This window comes from Achroia grisella, unplaced genomic scaffold, assembly GCF_030625045.1.
Source record: "Achroia grisella isolate CSIRO2021 unplaced genomic scaffold, CSIRO_AGI_Agris_v1 utg109, whole genome shotgun sequence".
Lineage (NCBI taxonomy): Eukaryota > Metazoa > Arthropoda > Insecta > Lepidoptera > Pyralidae > Achroia > Achroia grisella.
The window spans coordinates 7,724,108-7,748,295 of record NW_026712573.1 but is presented as its reverse complement, the minus strand read 5'-3'; the positions used below and the strand labels follow the sequence as shown (position 1 = coordinate 7,748,295).

General features: G+C 33.0%; 2 protein-coding genes across 2 annotated transcripts; both read right to left on the bottom strand.

Moving 5' to 3' along the window:
- Window positions 1-437: 437 nt before the first annotated feature.
- LOC131847430 (glucose dehydrogenase [FAD, quinone]-like) lies at window positions 438-15,456 on the bottom strand. Its single transcript, XM_059197017.1, has 12 exons — window positions 15,361-15,456; window positions 14,201-14,254; window positions 13,566-13,808; window positions 12,844-13,015; window positions 10,238-10,437; window positions 10,016-10,143; window positions 5,811-5,988; window positions 4,438-4,695; window positions 3,717-3,868; window positions 3,096-3,261; window positions 1,979-2,171; window positions 438-1,541 (listed from the first exon to the last, which is right to left on the bottom strand). The coding sequence occupies exons 2-12, from the start codon at window positions 14,216-14,218 to the stop codon at window positions 1,426-1,428; spliced, it is 1,824 nt and encodes a 607-aa protein (XP_059053000.1). The 5' UTR covers window positions 14,219-14,254; window positions 15,361-15,456; the 3' UTR covers window positions 438-1,425.
- A 5,334-nt stretch (window positions 15,457-20,790) lies between these two features.
- LOC131847557 (uncharacterized) lies at window positions 20,791-23,960 on the bottom strand. Its single transcript, XM_059197144.1, has 3 exons — window positions 23,563-23,960; window positions 22,031-22,130; window positions 20,791-21,217 (listed from the first exon to the last, which is right to left on the bottom strand). The coding sequence occupies exons 1-3, from the start codon at window positions 23,764-23,766 to the stop codon at window positions 21,132-21,134; spliced, it is 390 nt and encodes a 129-aa protein (XP_059053127.1). The 5' UTR covers window positions 23,767-23,960; the 3' UTR covers window positions 20,791-21,131.
- Between the last annotated feature and the right edge of the window lie 228 nt (window positions 23,961-24,188).

Here is a 24,188-nt window from a genome sequence, read left to right as displayed (position 1 = left end):
ATCATCAACAAAATATAACAACGTTACGTTTTTGAAATATCTACATCAGAGCGGGTGTTTTTAATTAATGAGGTGATCTATTTCAAGCTTCGGTAATTTGCTGTGTAAAGAGTCATTATAATGAGCAATTTGTATCGGCTACGTTATCGTTGAGAGAAAACTGACGCATTTAGGTAAAGTATAAACTATATATTAATAGCAAATATTTATTATTTTATAAAATTACTATGCGGTAATACTTTTATACAAATATTCAGTAGAAGGTATTGAGATTTCATTCTTACAATAATCACAACACTCTTTAATTACTAAATATTTACATTTTTGTAAAAGTGGTGTTTAAGTAGATTCATGTAATAGTAGGTATATAATAATAAATCTAGCGGAAAATATAAGTTTTCTGAAGTACCACAAATACGAAAAATTTTAGAAAAGTTATATTTACACTGTACTGTACAAAACTTCAATTTTTCTATTCTATTCTACGTGAAATAATTTATTTTGCGCTTATTATTATATAAAAGTCATAAAGCAAAACATGAATATTAAACATATTTTTTGTCTTATTAATTTTAAAAGACCTCGTAAAGTTTCTTTAGGTGCCGTACTTGAATTATCATTTTTTGGCTGAAAGTCAACATTACCATATTTACGAGAAAACTAAAGCTTAATCTTGGGCAATGACGACCAAGGCCGAAGGTTCTGTTGAACTAATACTGAATTCCTTATATGATGGTGTGTACCAAAGAAATATCATTGATTGTAATGTTCAACAAGTGAAAGTTGAACGGTTTCGGTAGTTTAGCGGTTTAGCACAGCTTTACTTTTGATGACTACATTCCCGCGATTTTCGCAAGGTTGGTAAACATTTGTATTCTAGAGTATGGTTGTATCAGATTGGATAAACCTATTTTATACCTTGATGTATATATACAAAAAATGTATTCAAGTATTTCTATCACTTCTTTAGTAATACTATTACATACAAGCTCCGCTTAGTATGGAACTAGATGGCACTGTATAAATTGTCCCGATTCTTATTAGTAATATATGATCCGTTATGTTTACAACGAAATTATAATTAATTTCTTATAACCACGTCCCAACTAAGTTTATACAGCTGAATGTCTAAATAGTTGTAACTACAAAATTTTATAGCTTGTTACGTATCTAAATTTTCATCTAGGAGCTATGCGAAATAAATCTTAATGTCATTATTATAAATAAGGAATTTTAACTCCTTGATCTTGTCCTAAAAATGTGATTTCAGTTTTAATTAACTCTTACTATTTTAGTTTTGCTACTTAGGAATTGATTGTTTCCTTTTGGCGTTTGCTATCATATAATCAGTGTTAATAAGATTTTGCAATCTTTTATACTTGGCAGTAATTGTGTCTGTTGAACATTCTACATATTAGAGGTTTTCTATGTCCATTTAGCCTTAATTTTGGTGACACCTCGCTCGGCGACCATCATAATGGCGGCTTGTGGGTTACCGGTGGGTTGTGTGGGCATCACCGACGCGTCTATAACTCTTAAACCTGTAACAATAGACGTAGACGACGTAGACATATATTACCTACATATAAACTTGATCTAGAATCACACTATTAATTGCTAAAACTGCATTAAAATTCTTTGCGTAGTTTAAAAGATCTAAGAGGATAGACTTCGAAAATGACTTCATTATATACTATGTAAAGTTTTTTATTGCCAGAAAAAAAAACAATTTTTCATTTGCATGCCTACACTGTTTTTTCTTAAATTACACACAATTCTACAAAAAAATAAACACAAAATAATATACTCTAATATATATATACCTCAAAGTACATTTTCATGACAAAAGAGTAGTGAGCCAGTAACTGATGCTATGAACGTCACGACATTTACAAGTAGGTAGTAGGTAAAAGTAATAATTTTTGTATTATTGTAATTTTTTTATTAATATCAATTATGGGTTAAATTTTATACCTACCATCAATATTGTAGACCCTTAGGTCTGGGTCGACGACGTGACCAATGGCCGCGGTTGCGAGTTGGTGATTCTGTGGGTCAGTATATACTCGTGCCATGCATTCCATCCACTTGTCCGACCACTCCTTGCCTGAATTGGCACACGGTTTTGCATACTCCGGATCAAGTTTGATACCATACTTCTTTTGCAATATCTGAAATATTAAAATGTGTCAACTGAAATAAAAGATGAGATTACAGATACTAGAATACAATATAAATAGATAGTAGCCGATTCTTAGACCTACTGAATATGCATATAAAAATTCATAAAAATCGATGAAGCCGTTTGGGAGGAGTATGATAACTAACATTGTGACACGAGAATTTTATATAAGTGTATATAAGATTTTACATATGTTATTATTTTACATATTATTACATATCTTAATTTAACAACTTAATCGTATATTATTATATATGATTAAGTTGTAAAATTACAGAATAAGAGGCGTGGCATCTTCATCATCATAGGTACTAGTCATATGCTTGGATATAAATAAAAAGAATGTGCGGCAAAAACTTCCTTCCTCGTTCTTTACATATAAGTAAGTTACAATGTAGATTATATATTTCACAACGTACGTAAGCTTTTACCTACTTATACTAGTTTGCAAGAGAAAAAGCTACTGTCATTTAATTTAATTCTGCGTCGTTACCAGACTAGTCTTTACACAGTAGATATTTATACAAATTAAACGCTGTAAAAACCTAATTTCAAATTAGGTATACGCTGGCGGAGCATCAATGGAGGACGATACAATGAGCATGAAGTCAGATTATTTAGGCTATCATGACGAATTCATCAGGAATTAATTACGACGGTTGAACTAACCGCGTAGAGGTCGGCCTGATATAGATACGTACATTGATAGCAATAGGCTCCATGAGAGGTTTATCTAACACGGTAGAATATGATATTTACGTTATGTCCGTGGTGTTGTTTATGTATATAGGCGACAGTTACCACCTACCACTGGCCACTAGTTGGCTGTCAGCTTAGTTTCCATTACAGTTATTCTATTCAAAAAATAGTACATATTAGAAGTTGAGCTATTTAGGCACTATACACAACTTACATCACTATCATAGATCTTCTTCAGGTATTTGATGCCATCCTTTATCATGACCAAGTCTTCGGGATGACTGAAATACTCTGGGTAAAAGAGAGCCGGATCCAATGGGTTTGTCGAGTTCAGGGTAAGGTATCCAACGCTGCGCGGCAGCAGAATAGCCGTGTTCGCTCTGTAATTTTTACAATTCGTCACGCCTCTCACCTATTGGGGTAGACTGGGACTAAGGAACGCAAAATGCTAAGATTAATACGCATCTCTTTTGCTATTTTCCAACCTATTCGCACAATTTCGCTTATTGTGGGTACTTTTTATTTGGCCTTTTCGATATGTAGTCTTGGTTGACGTACGACGAGGTACCGGTTTCCTACCGGCATTTGGATTCATTCTTGCTTCATGTAATTTTTTGTTAATGAGTATGAAGTACTGTCATTGCTAAGATTAATTATTATAACTGATTGTTTTTTTTCGTCGATAATTTGCGTATGTTATTACGGTTTTTCGATTTAGAATTTTTGACCTTTCTATCTAGGTCGTGTGGTGGAGTTAACCATTAGACAATAGATAGACGTACTACACAATATTAACTAATATGTACCTAATTATACAAATAAATTCTTAACTCACGAGATATTCACACCCTTAGTAAGACAACCACCAATAGGTTCATCGATCTTGCCAGTCTTAGAACATTCAGCATAAAAACCATTAAAGAAAATCTGGATATCGGGCTGATTGCGATGCTTCTCTGCTAAGCTCGAGTATAGGAGCCCGGTTACCTGTAAATAAATTAAGTTAGATATAGTAGTAGTAGTATATTTTGTCTTTTCTTAGTAGAGTAACAGGCCAGAGTAGCTACCTAGTGGAAAGGAGAGTCATTTAGTATTTATATTATATAGATAGGTAGGTGTCGGAGAGTCTTTAGTAGGCTTACTTTTAGCTTACATTGTACTTCCGCTGAAACAGTGTCACAGCTAATAATCGCATGTGAGCGAGAAAAAACAGTGTTCAAATTCTTCTATTATCCTACTTACCTACATTTTTCAATTTTGTACTGTTGTAGTAAAGTACATAACTCACGAAAAAAATAACAACTAGTTGAGTTAAAAGAAAAATAAATATTGCACATTTTGTAGTCCATATTTATAGTTTATATAATTTATTATTATTTAACATTATTACAATTACAAAACTATGATTTTAATATTTTTTTACTCTAGACACTATATGGGCGTAGGTGCGATATGCCTACTGTTAAATCTTATTGTTTATGGTGACCTTTATTCACAAGTTGGACCGATAAGCGAAGAGACCTAATGAGAGTCATTTATAAAAATTTTGTACCGACCTGTGTAATTGCTGTTGAACTCATGGGTCCAGTTCTGCTCAATAAATATTCAGTGAACACATTCCAATCCAGTACTTGTGTGTTACCCAATTTAGTCAGCGTGAAATATAGAGTTGCTCCGTAATGATTTTTTAAGGTTTTGCCAACCGGTAAATCTTCGACTATAGGGATGTTGAATTTTTGCAAAGTCTCTCGCGGTCCTACACCGGAGAGCATTAGAATCTGAGGGGTGTTGAGTGCTCCAGCGCTCAATATCACCTGAAATATAGTAAGATATATTATGAATTCACATTATCAAATATGGTCAATACAATTTACCCATAAGGAAGTGTTCTTAAGTTGATCACTTTAACATCAAGTGAGATAATATTGGTTTATCTCACTGGATGCTAAAGTGAGACAATTGTTTGACACCTTTGCGCGAGAAAAATGGTAGGTCTTTGGTCCCTAGTGTAATAAACCAAGCAACTAAATAACTACTCGGTTAATGAAACTAATACCACAGACAACATAATATTATATACTAATACTATCACCTAAAATTTATATAAATTCCGATTCCAACAAGAGTCTTGACTCCGAACGGAACAAATATTGTTATGTAGTAGTATGTAGATTCTTTATTTCTTATTTGGCCTACTTAAACATACGTGTTGTTCCGATATCATGTAAATAGATACAGTTTCTATAAAACTTATCTAAATATTTTAATTTTATTAATTTTTTTTTTTATTTATGTCGATATTTATATTAATATTATCTTCTTGCCACAAACATTATAAACAGTGCTTTTATAAGTTTGTATGAATAAGAAGAGTAAGATCAGACTAGTCATGCTTGAAAAATATTATGAGACTATTTTTTAAGCATGTGCAGAAAGTTTTTCCTGAATGAAGTGGGGCTTCAGTGATGTTTTCGTATATCGACTTAGGCATAAGAGCGTCATTATCATTATAACTCAAACAATAAATTATTTAAGCTACATACATACTACAATACACAAATACATGACTACTTTGTGTAACAATTTACATTTTAGATAGGCGTTGCAAAAATTTGAATATAGATATAGGTAAGAAAGTAATTTGTTTCATGGTTTTAATGGGATCTCTTTTTTAGAGTGTCAAATATATTTGAAATTTACATTTTGGATTATTAGTAATGATATCTAGTGATTCCTTGCTAGTAAAGTCAGGTCGACGTCTACGCGGTACCTTCTGGAAACCATGTCAGGAAATTCAAAATTCGTTGCGTCAAATGAATCGTGCTAATTCTATCACTATTTAATGGTGCTCAGACAGCGAAGTCCATTAGAGCAGAAGGATATACCATTCCATAAACATTAATAAAAAACTGCACTGTAAAGTCCTTACCTCCTTAGAAGCGCGGATAGTTTTTTTATTACCCTTTTTGTCAATGTACTCCACACCGATTGCACGTTTTTCATTGAAAAGGACCCTCGATACATGTGAGTCTAATAATACGCTAAGGTTAGGCCTCTCCCACTTAGCTCGGAGGAATGCTCTGGCAGTTGTGTATCTTTGTCCATTGCTAAAATATATGTACAAAGTTATTTGATAACTCGTTTACTCTATCTTTCCATTAATCAATTCCGGTCCTATAGAACAGCCTATAGAATCTAGCTAGAAGAAACTTAATATCAAAGGTTCGATGCACAGTTGCATTCTTACATAGTCTGTTGCTTCATCTAAGCTTCTTGAAGGTTTGAACTAGATAATATTACACATTATGTATGTTATAAATGAAATTAATAGTGATATATATATTTTTTTTTTATAACACAGGGGACAAACGAGCATGCGGCTCACCTGATGGTAAGTGATTACCGCCGCCCATGAGCACCCGCAACATGATGGGAATTGCAAGTACGTTGTCGGCCTTTTAAAAAGGAATAAGCTCTTTTCTTGAAGGTTTCAATATCGTATCGGTTCGGAAATACCATTGCTGGAAGGTGATTCCACAATGTGGTTGTGCGAGGCAAAAAGATTCTAGAAAACCGTACTGTGGAAGACCGCCATTCATCCAGATGATCAGGATGGTATTTCAGTTTCTGGCGGGTGGTGCGGTGGTGAAACTCAGCAGCTGGTATTAATACGAACAATTCCTCAGAACACTCCCCGTGATATATGCGGTAGAAAATGCACAGAGATGCAATATCTCGCCGCAAAGCCAATGGGTCGAGTCTGTCACATAGACGTTGATTACCAATGATTCTGGCTGCTCGTTTCTGAATGCGGTCAAATGGAAGTAGCTGGTATTGTGGTGCTCCGGCCCAGAGATGAGAACAGTATTCCATATGCGGCCGGATCTGCGCCTTGTATAATTGCAAGCGATGGGCCGCCGTGAAATACCGTCTCACTCTACTGAGCACACCAAGCATCTTTGAGGCTATTTTAGCCTTGTCCTCCAAATGACCGCAAAACTGAACGTCACTGGATATATCAACGCCAAGGACCTCGAGTGTCTTGAAACTGAGGAGATACGATAAATGGATTCTTTTTAGCGGTAAACGCGCAAACTTGTGTTTTCTTGGGGTTGAATTGAACACAATTTTCCTGACCCCAGACCGAAACTTGATGGAGTGAAGTTTCGATTTCGGACACAAGTTTCTTCCGGTACTCTATAAGTTTTGCCTGCGACATATTAGCATGGCCGCTGTACAAGGCATCTCCGGTACTGTCATCCGCATAGCAATGAATGTTGTTGATTTGTAACATGTCATTGATATACAGAAGGAACAGAGTCGGAGATAGCACACAGCCTTGTGGAACACCTGCATTCACAGAGTGTGGGTCGGAGCAAGCACCATCGACAACGATCTTGATGCTCCGATCAGCGAGAAAGCTGGCGACCCATTTGCATAACTTCGCAGGCAACCCAAAGGATGGTAGCTTTGAAAGAAGAGCCTTGTGCCAAACCCGATCAAAGGCCTTCGCAATATCCAGACTAACAGATAGGGCCTCCCCCTTACTCTCAATAGCCTCTGCCCATCGATGTGTCAAATACGCTAGAAGATCACCAGCCGACCGACCCTGGCGAAAGCCATATTGACGATCAGAAATCAACTGGTTCACTTCTAGGTATCGTAAGAGTTGACGGTTGACAATCGACTCCATGATCTTTGAGAATAAGGAGGTGATGGCTATGGGCCTATAGTTAGCTGGATCTGAGCGTTCTCCCTTCTTAGGGATCGGATGAACCAAAGCCGTCTTCCAAAGTTTCGGGACTACACCTGTAGAGTAGCAGTACCGGAAAAGACGCGTTAGTACCGGAGCCAACTCAGGTGCACACGTCCTGAGCACAATAGCAGGAATACCGTCAGGCCCACTCGACTTGTGGATATCTAGGGAGAAAAGAGACTTACGTACCAGCTTTTGGGTAAATTTTACCTCTGGCATAGAAGTCTCACACCGCGAGATGACCGGCGGTGATTGCTCCCTATCGTCCAGTGTCGAGTTGGACGCAAAAAGAGACCCAAGGAGATCGGCCTTCTCTTTAGCATGTTGGGCCAACGAGTTATCCTCTCTGCGCAGTGGTGGAAAAGATGGCTGACAGAAATTTCCCTGAGCAGCCTTGGCAAGAGACCAAAAAGCACGGGATCCAGATGGAAGACTGTTCAGTCTCCTACCAATTCTGCTGATGTGCTCCGACTTTGCTGTGGCTATAACTCTTTTGAAGGACCTTGAAGCGGAGTTATACTTCCTTTTATGGGCACTGGTATCTGGATCACTCGACTTCACAGCTGCAATCCAGGCACGGAAGCATTCCTGCTAATGGCGAGACGCCGATCTACAGGATCCGCCATACCAGGACTGAGATCTACCACCGACAGGTACCAGGGAATTTGGAATAAACATCTCCATTCCCTGAAGTACTACATCGGTGACAGATTCAGCTATTGCATCGGGATCGTCCAGTGCGAAGCAAACTCGCCCCCATGGGTAAGATGCAAAAAAACTTCGCATCTCATCCCAATCTGCCGACTTAAAATGCCAAACACGACGTCGACCAATAGATCGCGGCAAAGAAGGACGCGTGAGAGGCACTTCGCTTCGTATCAGACAATGATCAGACGATCCTAGTGGGGCTTCCACAGAGATCTGATATCCGTCCGGATGAGAAGTCAGCAGAAGGTCCAACAGTGAAGGTATATGGTCAACAACATCAGGAATTCGCGTAGGCGAGGATACCAGTTGCGTCAAACCATATGCCAAAGCAAAGCCATGAACAGATCTCCCCGCATAGTCGGTGGTATGTGAACCGAGCCATTCAGCGTGATAGGCGTTGAAGTCACCTAGAATCACGACCTCAGCGGAGGGAATCTGTTGGAGCAAAAAATCTGTAGCCATTTGGACGTGTTCAATGAGTCGGTCAGTTTCGGTGTTCCCGCTATGGGACCTGTATAAGCATGCATAGATGCGGGGGTGGTCATCGCAATCTACACGCAACCATAAAATGGACAGGTCAGTACCTTCAAGTGTACCAAGACGGCGACAACAAATATCCTCTCTGACATAAGCGCACACACCGGCCCGTGGAATAAAATGGTGTTCCAATTTATATCCAGGGTAGGTCAGGTACGAAATTTCGTCGGGACAGGATATTTGCGTCTCCGTAGGGAAGAGCAAAGCCGGCCTCGCCGTCTCAAGATGGTGGTGAACGGCGTTGAGATTGGAATGAATTCCCCTGATGTTGCAAAAACTGACTATAAAGCAAGGGAAACGCCGATGGAGATTTGCTCGGTTTCCTTCTGGCCAAATTGAGCGGAGAATTGCCCACCCCAGAATACGCAGGGCAGCCTGAGTGTGATATCTCAGGGGTGGATTCTCCAGTAACATGGTTACTGGTACCACCCTGGGGTAAAAATCTCTTATAATCCGCTGCCATGGTATGTAAGAAAGGGGTGGGTAGGGGAAGGAAGTAGGAAAGGGATAGGGGGAGGAGGAGAGGCGTCCGGAACCTACAGCTCACCATGCGAAACGCGATATCGCTTAACGCCGGTTTTCTGCCGAGGTGTGGTATTTCCCGGTTCGAGCGGCCCAATCGAGCTGAACAACCACGTGTGGTCGTACAGCTTGCTCTACCACTTCTAATATATATGTGTTGAGCGGAGACCTATTTGGTACTATGAAATTAATATAAACCTATATAATGTAACTTAAAATTATTTTTAGTATTGCTATGTACCAAATAAACAATTTTCTTTCTTTCTTTCTTTGATATGAAAATGGTTGGTATGGTAGGTACTTCATTTTATTATTTTATTAATAATTATTAATATTATTGTTTTATTAATAATTTACTTTTGTTTTTAAGTACCACCTATGACGTGTCTTCGTATTTTATGCATACATGTCTTCATCACAATCACACACTGAATTAGTATTTAATCTCCAGCTATTTCGTTTGAAACTATTTCCATTTTGAATAAATAAAAACGTTGGCAACAATATACCTTCATAGTTATTATACTGCTAAAAGTCCGTTAGTATTTAAATTTCTAATAGTAAAAATCAATTGCGAACTAAAAAAATATATATAATATTAATATACTAACTCATTAAATGCCTGTGCAATGGCAAATCCTTCAGGAGTCCTTGGATCGTTCATATCTGTTACAATAGGCAGGCCAGTTTCGTTGATTGCATTTAGTAGTTCAAATACTGCTTTGGGTTGGTGGTTGAACTGCGAAATAATTATTAAATTACCAAAATTAATCTGCAAAAACTCGTCAGCGCAGGTACTTCAGTATCATCTATATTGAAAAAGTGGCACTAACCATTTGTACAGGCATAGGTCCAGAGGCTGAATGGTATTTTTGGCTGACAAGTGATCCGATCTGTTTGTTTCCTTCAGTCATATCGAAATAAGGTAAGTTCTCTTTCCACGACCAGCCCTGTGCGCCTGCTTTAACCCAATCGTCGTAGTCGGCGATATGGCCGCGATGGTACATCATACCATTTAGTACAGTGGAGCCACCTGATAAACAAGTTTTATTACTTTTATTACGTTTTATATTGAAATGTCTTTTATGGTACAGGTCAGCAAGCATACAGACCACTTTACAGTGGTAACCACCGAATATACCTAATGTTGTAGATAGGACATATACAAATATGAAACAAAAATCATAATGTAACGTTCCCATGGTATTAATTATTTTTTGACTTGGTGACACTGAACAACTAACCAAGTTTCATTAAGACTTAGAATCTAGTAAATGAGATTTCATGAGTTCAATGTTAGCCGCAGATAAATGACAATTACTTTAAATCCGGCTGAAACATGAAAAGGTACCACTGCAAAATCTGTGAGTACCTATTATACTTGTGTGTATTAGAATATGTATATTGATATTATGATAGCTTTATATAATTTTCTTTACAAAGATGGAACAGACGTCGGACCTTGTAATAAAGTAAACTCGATCAGGTATAACCAAAAAATATGGCGCCATCATTGTTATCAAATAATAACACAATCGTAGTGTATAATATATTCTCTTTTATACCTACATTTACACATTCATATTACTTTTAATTATTATACAGTTTTGGAATTTAATTGCAAATAAAATGTGTTTACACGGCTGGCAAAAAATAGTTTAATATATTCATGGTTCAGTAATGTACCGGTAATAATAGGCGTATTTATCAGTCTCTTTATTTTGACAATATTTAGCCGACTTCTGAAATGACGAGGTTATAAATTCAACGATATTATTTCAGTTGCGTCTTTAGCATTTTCTTCCGTTTTGATTTAATTTTAATTTTGTCAGAAATGGTAGTCCGTTTATATTTATGTAAAAAATATTGGGTCAATATTAATATGAACGCGTTACACTATGTATGAAGGCGTCATAGATACTGTTTATGGCGCTCTATACATATTACGTTATATGTATTATATTCGTAGATATATGCAAGTACATTCTGTGTTTTTAAAATACATTTTTGGTTGTTGTGGATGATGATAGAATGGCGGACGAATGACGGCCTGCGCTAGGCACAAGTGATGGATGATTAGATGATCATGAAATCAGCGCAACGATTTTCGTATGTAACGTAGTGAAAATGACGTCATCTGTCAATAATGCGATCATATTGACGCCATTTGACGCTGTCAACTAGCATTGCAACGTAAACGCAACTTTACATATCGATAAAAATTATTTCTATCGAATGTCGATTTAGTAACCTCGTTGCAACGTCACGTAATCGCTATTTTGCCGAAATGACAGCGTGGAATTGAAACGGTTTTTACATTATGAGAAACAATTTAGAAGGTGTTTCTTTTGGTTACAATCTTTAAAATATCAGCATTAGCAGCATTATTTATCTTGTTTTGGTAATTTTCAGTTACATTTTCAGTTACATATATTTTTATTATATTAAATATTACGTAGAAAGTCGTGAAAAGGTTTTAAATTTATTAAAATGGGAAAATTGTCACGACTCACAACAAGACATCAGTGTTGCCAATTCGATATTTTATTTTCGTCCCAAATCACATAGAATGTTGTTTTAACTAGAGTAAATGTTTAATATAAAATTAGAGTTGATTATGATATTAATATAATTAAAAAACTATTTCAATGAATACGGTGCTCTGTGAACGGAATACAACGTTTATGATGCTCTGTGATTTGTTTAAAGTAAATAAATTTATTTGTTTAAAGTTTTTACAATTATGTACAAATTTAAAAAGATGTGCCCATATCATTCTAAATTTATATGGATACCTACGTACTTACCTAGGTATCTATAGCAGAAAAGAAAATTTAATTTGTAGGTTAGATTAATATTATTAATGATTATAAATAGTTTGTATAAAATATGCTTTTATATTCAAAATTATTAACCTTATTTTTTCATTAGAATAGAATAGACTTTCTTTATTTTATTTTATTAAATGTCTATTAATAAAATTAAAATAAAAGAACAAGTGAACGCTGCAGTATATTTTGTAATTTTTGAACGCAATAAAAATTGTTTCAAATCAACCAACTAGTGTATTAACCCAATAATTTAAAATGTATCCCTCTAAAGGTATAAGCTATCTAATGTACTGACTTTTTAAATTGTTCGGATTAACAATATTCCGCTGCAACTTCATAGTAGTGTTTTATCGATAGAAATGATTTATGTTGCGGTCATTCGACCTTACTTGATCGCATTTTTTAAATTGAAATGATTTTATATTGCATCACAACTTCAACAGAAACAATTTCATATCGTGTTACATAATTAGCCCACAGGTCAGCTAGCGTTGTCGCTAGCAGCAGGTTACCACGATGATTTTACAGGGACAATACCTAGTCCCATTACTAAAAATATCTTCCCCCTTATTGACTGCCAAATGTACATATTACAAAAGTATACTTGCCGAGAACTTTTCCCCTCGGATACATGCATCCTTGCCCGTTTTGGTCGAGGCAATAATTTGAGGGTACCGTTCGGTATCGCCAGTCCACTAGCTCGTTATACCAGAATGTTCTATAAAAAGATGGTACCCGTGAACCAATAGGTTCTGGCCCTCCAGCCTCTATAAGTAAGACCTGTAAATAATTATTAACTGGAAAACGAAAAACGAAGAAAACTCTTTCGTTCTTCATGTTCTAGAGTTTGCTGTTTGCAAATTTTTATTCTAATTATTCTAGTAGTATAGATATCTTAAAATGTGGTTGTTCTTATGGTATTATTTATTAGGTAGATCACAATCGATATGTATAGTCTTTAATCCCGTGTTTATTTGCTTACCACTAGGTATACATAGTGTATGCACATACTAAACTTTTATAACTAAATCCTAAATATTATAGGTATATAATATCTTTACGCGTTGAATTCAAATCTACAACATCAGAGTACAACCACCTATATACTCAGATATAACATATGTTTCATCGCAATATATAGATAATTGTAACATACCGTAAAAAGAGTGGTTTTTAATGATGCGCTGTTCTTTTATATGTAAATTACGTTTTTATTTATTCGTTGGTAGGTAATAATGTTGGTGTCATATAGTCAATACTTTTGTTTATTTAAAAAGTCGGTATTAGCGAACCTTAGAGCAGAATGACTTTATCTATCACCATAACTTACTTTGAACCTGTCTACTTCGCTAAGCCTGCCAGCTACAACTGAACCTCCTGCTCCAGACCCAACTACAATAAAATCATATTCAGGGTCAGGTTTTTCTTCAGATACGATTCTGTTGCACGGTGTTGCGATATCGCACTGCCTTTTTAAGTAAGATTCTATTAGCATCATGAAAACTAATATTCCACTGCATATAGGTGAATTTACTATAGACGGCCCTTCGTTTACTAATGGACACTGGCATGTCTGAAAATAATGAAAACATTTACTATTTTAGGATAGAGATACTTTATTAGACAGAGATACCTACATGTATTGAAAGGCTTGTTTACTGTATGTTATATGACAGTGACAGTGTTTACTGTATGTTATATACGTACTCTTATGTTATATGACAGTGAATCCGTTGTAATTGTTATATCTTAATTAGGAGGAAGGCTACTTCAATCTTTAAATGGTACTTTCATTTCAGACATTTGCGTTATCTTATGATTTGTGATTTTTGCAACATCTGCACAACATATTTGGACTAATTTAGATTATCGCTTTATAATTTTGCATCACTTTATCACACACATATATTATGCTATTTAATATTGACGATAATAAAATCTATTGGAAAAATAAAATTTACTTACTTCTGGTGATAATACCATTTTGGAGGGTTGTACTCGTATTGTATCTGGAATTACCTAAAAACAGAATAACACCACTGAAACTATTAATTAAGTTCTTTTGAGTTTCGTATATAAAATTATAGCTTAGAAAGCTCTAAGTGCGATTTTCATGAAATTATACAGGAGAACGTAGAAAGGCGACTCTCACGAAAATGTGTTTACTGGAAATATTGATTAAAAATCGCACTTGAATAAATTCACTCAACTTATCTTGTGCGTCATTTGGGTGACACCCCGATATTGTTGTACTATTATGAGGTTCAAATTAAACAAAGTTTTAGGAAGTCCATAGACGATCAAACAGCAGCAGTTGGGAACAATAACGAAACACATAACTCGATGTATGGATTGAACAGGCCATATTCTGTAATATACAGCTATTATAGAAGAAAGTTTAACTGAGTTTTGGTGATGAATGTACTCAATAACTAGTAGTAAATAAAAAACTACTTTTTTAATTTAAAAAGACTACGGAAATTGGAAATTGACGCCATGTTTTGTGCTAAATAGGTACTATGAAAGTGTGTAGGATAAAATATAATACTCGACAGTTAACTATTTAACAGACGTCTTAGATCGTTTTGATTCTAGGAGTTAGATATACTGCTGCTTATATGTAAGTAGAAGTTTATCTTCATTGTTTACAACTTACAAGTGGCAAAGAATGTCAACTTGTTTCATGCTACTTGACAGTCTACGGAGGCCTTTGCTTTTTTTTACGGAGCGTCTAGACTTGACTATCGATTCAGTACACAGGCCTCTTGCTTAAATGATGCTGATTTTCAAAAGCCAACTTGAATGAAATACGCTGCCTAAGGTCATTGACGCCAAAAAATTATCGCGTGACATTTTATATTTAATATATTGGTGATAAAAATATATTAGTTTTCTGAACTGTTACTGTTAGTGTTTCGAATATTGACTGTTTTCTTACGTTGACGACCGCTGATTTTGGGGGTGTTTTGTCAGTGAGAGCGAAAACTGTAATATTATCGTAAAATTAACAATGTACGCTCACTTCTCTATAATAACAATGTAATTAGGATTACTCAAATTATTTTACAGCGTTCTATGTTTTTATATGTGATAGTTCTCAGTAAGTATATAAAATTGAGTTTTACCTGTGCAGACTCTAAAAAGTCCTTCACTTTCAATGTAATTCACTAATTTTAGATTATATATATGTAACAGCTCGGCAGCCTTATCTCAACAGTACTATTACAATGCGGATTCTTAACAACAACTAATTACATGCCATAGACACGTTATATATATGTGCTGTGTCTTCCCCATGATGATAATTCCAACATGGTGAATTATTGTTATGAGTGGGACTGTAATATTAATGTCTTAGATAAATTATTTTATTGGTATTTTCCTTGTGTTCATTAATCCTCCACCTGACTAATTGTATAACAACACAACTTGAATCCAGAACTTCAAGTTTTGTAAGTCCGTTAACAAAAAAAACTACCTAAGTACCTAATTGCTTTCCAAAAATGAAGACAGAAAAATAAAAAAATGCAATATATTCTTTAAATTATACTATTGACTATACGCCTATCGCACATAAGTACATTAATTATGTAAAGCTGTGTCTAGGAGACGAAAGTCATGCCTCTTATCCTTTATCTACCCTATGTCCTACCACCGAAACACAGAAAGCAAGCTCCTTGGCGCCCGTTATTGGTGAAACAGCAATGACTGATGATGACGCAGATGACTTTACAGGTAAATAGATCTTTAGTAATTTATAATTAATAAATTACCTAGGTACTAATTACATAGTATATTAAAAAAATATCAAAACATAAACAATATAAATTAGATATGAAAAATAAAAATAAAACACAAAGCAACATTTCAGTAATTTCTGATGAAATTAATTGAAATTTCAATTAGTTTTCAGTTTTAGATACTGTTAGCCTACTGATAATGAAAATCAAATATGTGAATAAACATTTTCACTTTCTTTAAAATAAAACTATAAGATCATAATAATTCTATAAGATCTTTAAGAAAAATATAAAAGAATTTTTTTATTCCACGTATTTTAAAAAATAATTATGCAGACCTTAAGGAAATCCACTTATTAAACTATAATATCTTATATATCTACATATATCAACTTATTTAAATAAAATGTCAATAACTGTTACAAACATATGATTGCATAAGGGATAAGATCTTCTTTTGTATGCTTTTACTTTGTTTATTATAATTCTTGTGACATATCTGGTGCAATAAGCATTAAATAAATAAATAAACGCTGATTATTTTCAATATCACATAGTCGTAATCGACAATTAATGCATGGCTTCATATGACACTGCTCTTTACAAAGTAGGCACTTAACAAACATTTTATAATAAATCAACACTATACATATAGGTAATGGTAAATAAATTATGTACGTACTTTCGGTTAGGAATATAAAAAATATTATATATGTATATAATTGACTATTATATATGTACATAATTGGGTTATTGTATCAATCAATTATAATGGCATAAAAAATAATCGAAATACAAGTATATCGATATGCAATTACAATATAGCGAATCAGAACAACTATATACATATTTAAATTTAAGTGTATAATATACTGACACAGTTATTAAACTACTGTGGGTGGCCCTGACTTATTCATACTAAAATTATAAATGCCAAGTGTGTCTGTCTGTTGCTTAGAATTTGCCATCGTCAAAATATCATCAATTAGGTACAGGTGCAATTAAATTTTAATAATAAATAGGAATTAAAGTACAAGCGTTGAAGGTTTCCTCGTTTCTAGTTTTGCACATTATAGATCGCAACTGAGATCGCTTAATTTAGTTCATAGCTCTTCTGTGAACAAGTTCAGTAAGTTCGTACGCTCCCGACTCAATACAAACATGTTTTCTTTTTTTAAACAAGTCCTCTATAGTACATATTTTTTTCTTTTTATTCGGATAAGCAAACAATGGCACAATACATTTTTGTTTCAACGTATTGTTATTATATAATAATATTGTATTATAAATACAATTACAATTACATACAATTACAATACAATTATAAATATTGTATTATACAATATACATAATTGTGATATCAATACCGTCTATGACATATTAAACAACACGTTATGATGTTGTCAATTTTGATGTTGGTTTTATTCTTATTATATTATTACTTACTAACTTCTTTATCAAAAGGCGAAATCATATTATTATTCAATGTTTTATTGTACCCGTAGGTAACATTAAAGTAATCACATGCATGAAATTATTGAAATATATATTGAAGTTGTTTGCTGTTTAGTGAGTAATTTTCTTATGCTTCGTATGTGTAAGTGCACCTTGAAGATTTAAGTTCAGTCAATATATATAAATATATTTTTAATGGCCACTGGTTACCAATTCTTTTCAAAAGGAAAACTAAACAGAACGTAGTTTATAGTTAACAAATTATTGAAAAAATAGATAGACATCCCATTGCATATTCAGCATACGCATAACAATAAAATAAAAAAGCTAGAAACTGATTAAATTAATTAGTAATAATGAATTCAAGATTTATTACGTAGATTTATCCCCTAATAAAATTAATGTTGGTTGGTGAAATATAGCCAAATAACAATAAAAATAATTCGGAGTTACATTTACCAAAACAACAAAAGTCTAGAAAAGGTCGCATAAAATTACAATCGTGAGCATATTTACTTGCTATTTTTTACTTATCAGTAGATTTACATACTCATTATTATTATATCGTGTAAAACCAAATAGCGCGCGCTTCCATGACTTCCTATTATAAACTTCCGTCCTTCTCATGAAATCACTCTAACGGCCTCGGTGGTCAAGCGATTTTGCACACCGCTTTACTTCCGATGGTCGCGGGTTCGATTCCTCGCACGGTGCAAACATTTGTATTTATGAGTATGATTATATCTGTCTGGGCGTTTTCTATGTATATTATGTATAAGTATTTACAAAAAGATCTAAGTATTTATATTGTCTGGTACCCATAACACAAGTTCTGCTTCTCATAGGAAGGGTTTTTATTTGTTTTTATATTGTAGAATTGGAATGGAGAAGGACACACTACTTTCATAATTCTCAATCAATATATTTGAGTTAAGCGATAATAGTTGCAGGAAAAACAGAGTTTTCCCTAATGGTTAGCCGCCTAAATTTTTATCAAATGAAATCAGATTACAATCAAATATCCATACACATTATTTGAGGTTACCTGCATTTCATGTATGTCAACTAGAATTAGGTAAATTACATTAAACGCGAAATGTTACCTACCGTGGGTAGTTAGATGTTATTAATCTGTGTGGATACCTGAATGAACATAAATTAGTAAATTATCAGAGTTTAACTCTGCTCATACTCATACTACTCTACGTGCTATTAGCAACATTACTTATTAATTTGTAATCAATAGTTAGGGATAGTTAGATAAAATATACTTTATTTGTAACAGACAGTATAGACATAAACAATATATTAAAGTACACATGTATAATTACAATAAAGCGGCCATACTGTTGAAAGCAACTTTAATGGAATATATTTCAATGCAGTTGTTGAACCTTTTTGCGTTTTATAGTAATGATATTCGAACAATTAATAATCGATAAACAACAGTCTTATTATGTAAAGGTAAACTAGTGACCCATTCCGGTGTCTTTGTTTATTGTTTCAGGATAAATTGTGTCGAGGTACATATATTTAACTACTAATATAAACAGTAAAATACTATACCTACCTAGTGATTAAATTCTAATTGAATCATTATACACATAAATCAAAGAATTACAATTTTAGGTGTATAGTAATACTTCATATTGCGTGTAACATTTTGAGGTCAAGAGAAGGACGAAATTGTTTGTTTCAGTCATAGAAGTGTTCAGACAAATTTTATTGCCAAATCGTCATTATTTCGCATATTACAACAAATCAATCTGTATAAGTTTGGTTCAATTCTACTTAATGTTAAATATAATCCAGAGCTACAGATATAGGTATACCTAATACTTATTGCTCCGATAATTCATGAAATAGATGGGTATTTCATAATATTTACCGAAGTAGACTTAGTAAAAACATATTGCGTGCGTGGGTAGTTTAGTCTCACCTATTTCAGCCAGGAAGCATGTCTTTTGGTTCAAGGGATACCTAAGTGAAGCAGTGAAATTACAGGATAAGAGGTATGATCTTCTTCTTATTATCTTCTTAATTTTCTTATCTTAATTTTCTGCCGGAATGACAAATTGATATCCGTAGTGCTGTTTATGTACCTATATCGGTGAGGGCTACTATATACCGTCAGCTTGCCATACTATTTATAATAGCTACATAAAAAAAACTATCAAATGTGATATCTTTGTCGCAAGGAGTTTGGTACTTTTATATTATAAAGGCAAGTAAGTACTAGGTATTAGGTAAGTATAGTAAGTAATAGGTTTTATAAATAGATGATAATAAAATGGTTCACCCGCTTATACGAAGAGTATATGGCGGAGTAACAGTGAAAGATGATGGAATGAGCATGCCGTCAGGTTAGTTATGCAATTACAGAACAAAGAAGTATCTACCTTTTTGTTCTGGGTAGACTGAGGTCAATTCACCAGACTAGTAATGGTTAGAGGGCTAAAGATTTCACCATTGATAAATGATATCTATTACAGAAAAAAAAGGTAGATTCTTCTTTATTCTGTGATATCTGTTGTATTGAATATAATATTAGAGCAGCAGGGGTGGAACACTAAGTGGAATAAATTTTGAAGGTTAAAATTAACTCAATAATAATAAAATAAATTATGCAGTGAATTTATCATACTTTACCGTTGCACACAATCACCACAGACTTTTTAAGATATAGATAAGCATTCAATTCAAATGAATCTCAAATGCATTCATCATAATTGTATTATATGTAAACATATATATTTTCAATGAAATTACTTATTTTCTTTCGAGCACTAATATATTGTGTTATATTGCTATTATCTTTCAATAGAGTTATACATTTTCATAAACATTTATCTAGATAATAGAATGTGTTACTCTTTCACAAATAATATACAAATATTATAAAAAACAATATAATTCCTACCTTTGATTTATTTTTTACGCAAATGTTTATATTGAAGAAAAAAGCGTAGAGTAGACATCTTAAATCCATATAATAAAATTAAAAAAAAAATAATAATTTAATTTGCAGAGTACACTGTAAATTATTTCCACACTTTTTAATGTTACGAATTGTATTTTAGAAGTTAATGAAAATAATAGCCAAGATATGTAACTGTTTGCAATACGCGCATTTGTTATACTGGTATTCTTTCTGGTCTGCAGGCACTAGTTACGTTAACTGATTCTGATAAGCATCAATTACATATTAATAATTAGTAAAATAAAAAATCAGTCAAGTTCAAATCATACATTATATTACGTTATGACGTTTACACGTTTTTTACTCTATTATTCTTTACATAGCAACAAATGTTGGAACGTCGTGGTCTCGTAGTTTACTACGCCGGTCTCGAGTTCGAATTTAACGGACAACAAAATATTTTCTAACAGTAATATAAATTGACATAAGTACGAATATATTACAAAAGAAGTAAAGATATTATGAGTGGAACGAAAATATCTAAATTTATTATATAACTCATTCTCTCTCATTTATTATAGATATATCATATATATACCATATCCCACACTGTAACTAAAAGTTTCTGAAACATACGTATTAAATAGACAGATAGCCTTTGTAGTGCACATTCGGGTCATTTGAAAATTAAAAAGAATGTATATTAATATCAGGTGAATAATTATATTTTCCTCAGTTTTAGTGGAAACTTTTAACAATAGGTAATACCATTACTCATGTTTTAGTCGCACAAACTTGGTTTTCCATCGCTGAGAAGTACAGCCCATTCCAGAATGTTGTAAATTCGCATTCGGTTCTCGGTTTTGACTGGAATCAAAAACATAAATTTAAGATTTTAATTTGATAGAAAAATAGGACTGTGGATTTATATAATTATTGGGCAAGTATAAATCAATTGCTAGAGAAGTATGGGGTACTAACGTATTTAACTTAATTTAATTTAACTAACGTATTATTATTAGTTAAATATTAAAAAAATATTTAATGAAATTTTAGAAATATTTAAATTATGTGCACTATTGTCATAACAATTTAGAAATTGGCCATGTCTATTTATATTGTTGTTAGGTATATACGCAGTACAGCCCTAACGAAAAGTGCTGAAGAGCAGAATCTGCACGTGCCGAAAAGTGAACACGGCTGCAGTGTCCTAATTTCAAAATAGCAGGTTGATAGTATTAATTGGACTATTCTAACTATGTTCTTTTGATAACTGTGATTTACATTATGAATTCTGATATACATTCGTTCAAAAATTGAACGGTGTCACACCTAAAAAAGGTGTTATAGTTTTAGTTACTTAGAATGTGATATATATTATTATAAAATTAAATTTGAGTTAAAATCAATACGTTTTTTGTAGTTTCAGAATGACTAGCGTAATTTGCTATAGGTTATTTATAGGTTATCTATAGATATAATATTGGCATCTTACCAAAACCCATTTGATTTTGCTACAAGCAGTAGATATATCTATAAATATTATACCTATATGTATATGATTAAATACCTAACTATACAACACAATGTGATTTAATTTAAAATATAGAATTTTACAGACTGCTTGCAGGGTGTAATTATCGAGCAAAAAATGTCTTCATTTCAGTATAAACAAATTACCTTGTATCCGTACAAATTCCTTTGTTGGTAAATCAAAAGGCTTCCATTTAGGTCTACTGAGGCGAAAATGAGTTGTTGAGGATATTCCTTTATATAATTCCTAAAAATTAAAATATGTATATTAATTTTAACCTGAGAACAAATTGAATATAAACAGCTTGTAAAATAAAAAATAATCTAGACGGAATAATAAAACTAAAATTAACTAAAAAGTAAAATTGAAAATAAAATCCAAATTAAAATTGGAAATAAGTACCGTGTGCCTATAAATGATGCCTATCGCTGCTTACTGTGATTTGTAGTTATTTCATAGTAGTAATCAATATAGTGCAATATTTTTATCTGTAAGGCACTAAAGTTTTTTTTCGTTACGTTTAGGATCGCCATCAATATGTTTTCCGTTTGCATTTACCGATTTACTTATTACGACCACAGATAACATAATATTAAATATTACTAATACCTAATAGTTATTTAAACTTTTGGTATATCTTTTTTGACCTGATTAATTCATTATTAGATTTACCTTTGTGTATAGGTTTGTAGTCTTTGTAGTCATCCGTATGCAATTCCTAAAGCTATTACTTCTATTGCAAAATTATAATATATTATTTTCCTGACTTTGTATAATGCCTATCTCTTAGAAACCTATTCATTTATTTTACTTTTTAATTTAAATACAGCCTAAATTTCAATATAAAAGATTTCATTTGTTACCTTTTATTTTTCTTGCGTAACAATATAGGTGATATGTTATCATTGTAGAAACAATTATACCTAGAATTTTACTTGGGTATATAATAATTAACTAGTAGGTATCTTAATTACTAAAATGGCCGAGAGTAATCAGTCACCATAGGTTAACTAAATGCAAATGTATGTAATGTATGTATCTAGCTATACCCATTTGATAAGGAAATTTAAGTACTTTCACTTTTAACGATAACTTTACAAGCTTAGATTATTAGCGTAAATTAATATAAAAAATAGATGAGTTAAGTATGACAGGATTTGTATAATGTCTTTTATGATATTTCAGTTTAAATTCTTATCAAAACAAAGAGTATATTGCAATTAAATCTACATATAGATATCTACTCGAAGTTCATAATCCAGGCGACAAATTGGGTGGTAAAGTACTTACGAAGTAAGTATCTAATAATAGTTCTGAATAAAGAAAATTAGAAACGATCTGAATTAAATATCTACTAAAGTATCTGACCATCATTAGTTAGAATTATATAATCTACATGTGCCGTCCAAACCACTTACTTAGTCTATGTTATATTTATAAAGCTTATATTTCGAATACAAAATTTTAAATTGACACTTCATTATATTGTTCATTTCGGTTTCCCTTTATGTCCCTAATTTGTATTTTTTCTTTAATAATGTACATCTTACGACAATTCCTTGGTTTCCTTTATCGCCCACACGACTAATTACCATCTTTTTCTGTCCAATTCTTGGCACTTAAGAGAACAATAGGCAATATAAAATAATATATATTAGATATAATGTAACGCAGTTACTTGGTTCCAAATGTTTTTCCTGATGATTTTCGGTTCTTGACGGTCTGATCTAGCGGACTTGGGGTTGTAGTCAGGAGGATGGTAAAGCATGTCGTACGCGCATAATGGCGCCTTAGAAGGCTTCCACTTGGTGTTAAAGAATGTTTCTTTAGAAACCGGGATCACCATTTGAGTTCTCAGACGATCGTCCAAAACTAATGTCATTGCCAATATGATGTATACATAAAGCGAGTGTGTGAATTTATTTTGAAAATTACTTATATTTATTTATTAGTTAAACATAGTTATTATTGTGTTATATATTTTTGTATTCTTCCAATATGTTTACTTTTTTATTTAATTATTTTGAAAAATTATTCGAGTCTTGAATTTAATTGTAATTTCTAAAATATATCAACGCATTGCTAACGGTAGATAAATTATTACCACAGGATAATATCTACAGATTATACCTAGATACGAAAAAGATAATGTTATGATAAAACCTGATCTATTTATTGTACATATCACAATATAATGTCAAATGTCAATATAATGTCTTAATAAGTAGGTATGTATGTATAATATTTTATATATATTCTTACAATCACGGTACATATTTTAACTGAATGTTATATTCTCAAAAT

Bases quoted from the DNA above. Each gene is read 5' to 3' on its own strand.
- LOC131847430 (XM_059197017.1), bottom strand. The intron at 5,989-10,015 runs GTTAGTATATTA...CATATATTTTAG, and splicing joins ATTGCACAGGCATTTAATGA to CAATGGACAAAGATACACAA. The intron at 3,262-3,716 runs GTGAGTTAAGAA...TAAAAATTACAG, and splicing joins ACTAAGGGTGTGAATATCTC to AGCGAACACGGCTATTCTGC.
- LOC131847557 (XM_059197144.1), bottom strand. From the start codon at position 23,766: ATGACATTAGTTTTGGACGATCGTCTGAGAACTCAAATGGTGATCCCG. The intron at 22,131-23,562 runs GTAACTGCGTTA...TTTAATTTTTAG, and splicing joins GGAAAAACATTTGGAACCAA to GAATTATATAAAGGAATATC. The intron at 21,218-22,030 runs GTAATTTGTTTA...TTTTGATTCCAG, and splicing joins GGAATTTGTACGGATACAAG to TCAAAACCGAGAACCGAATG.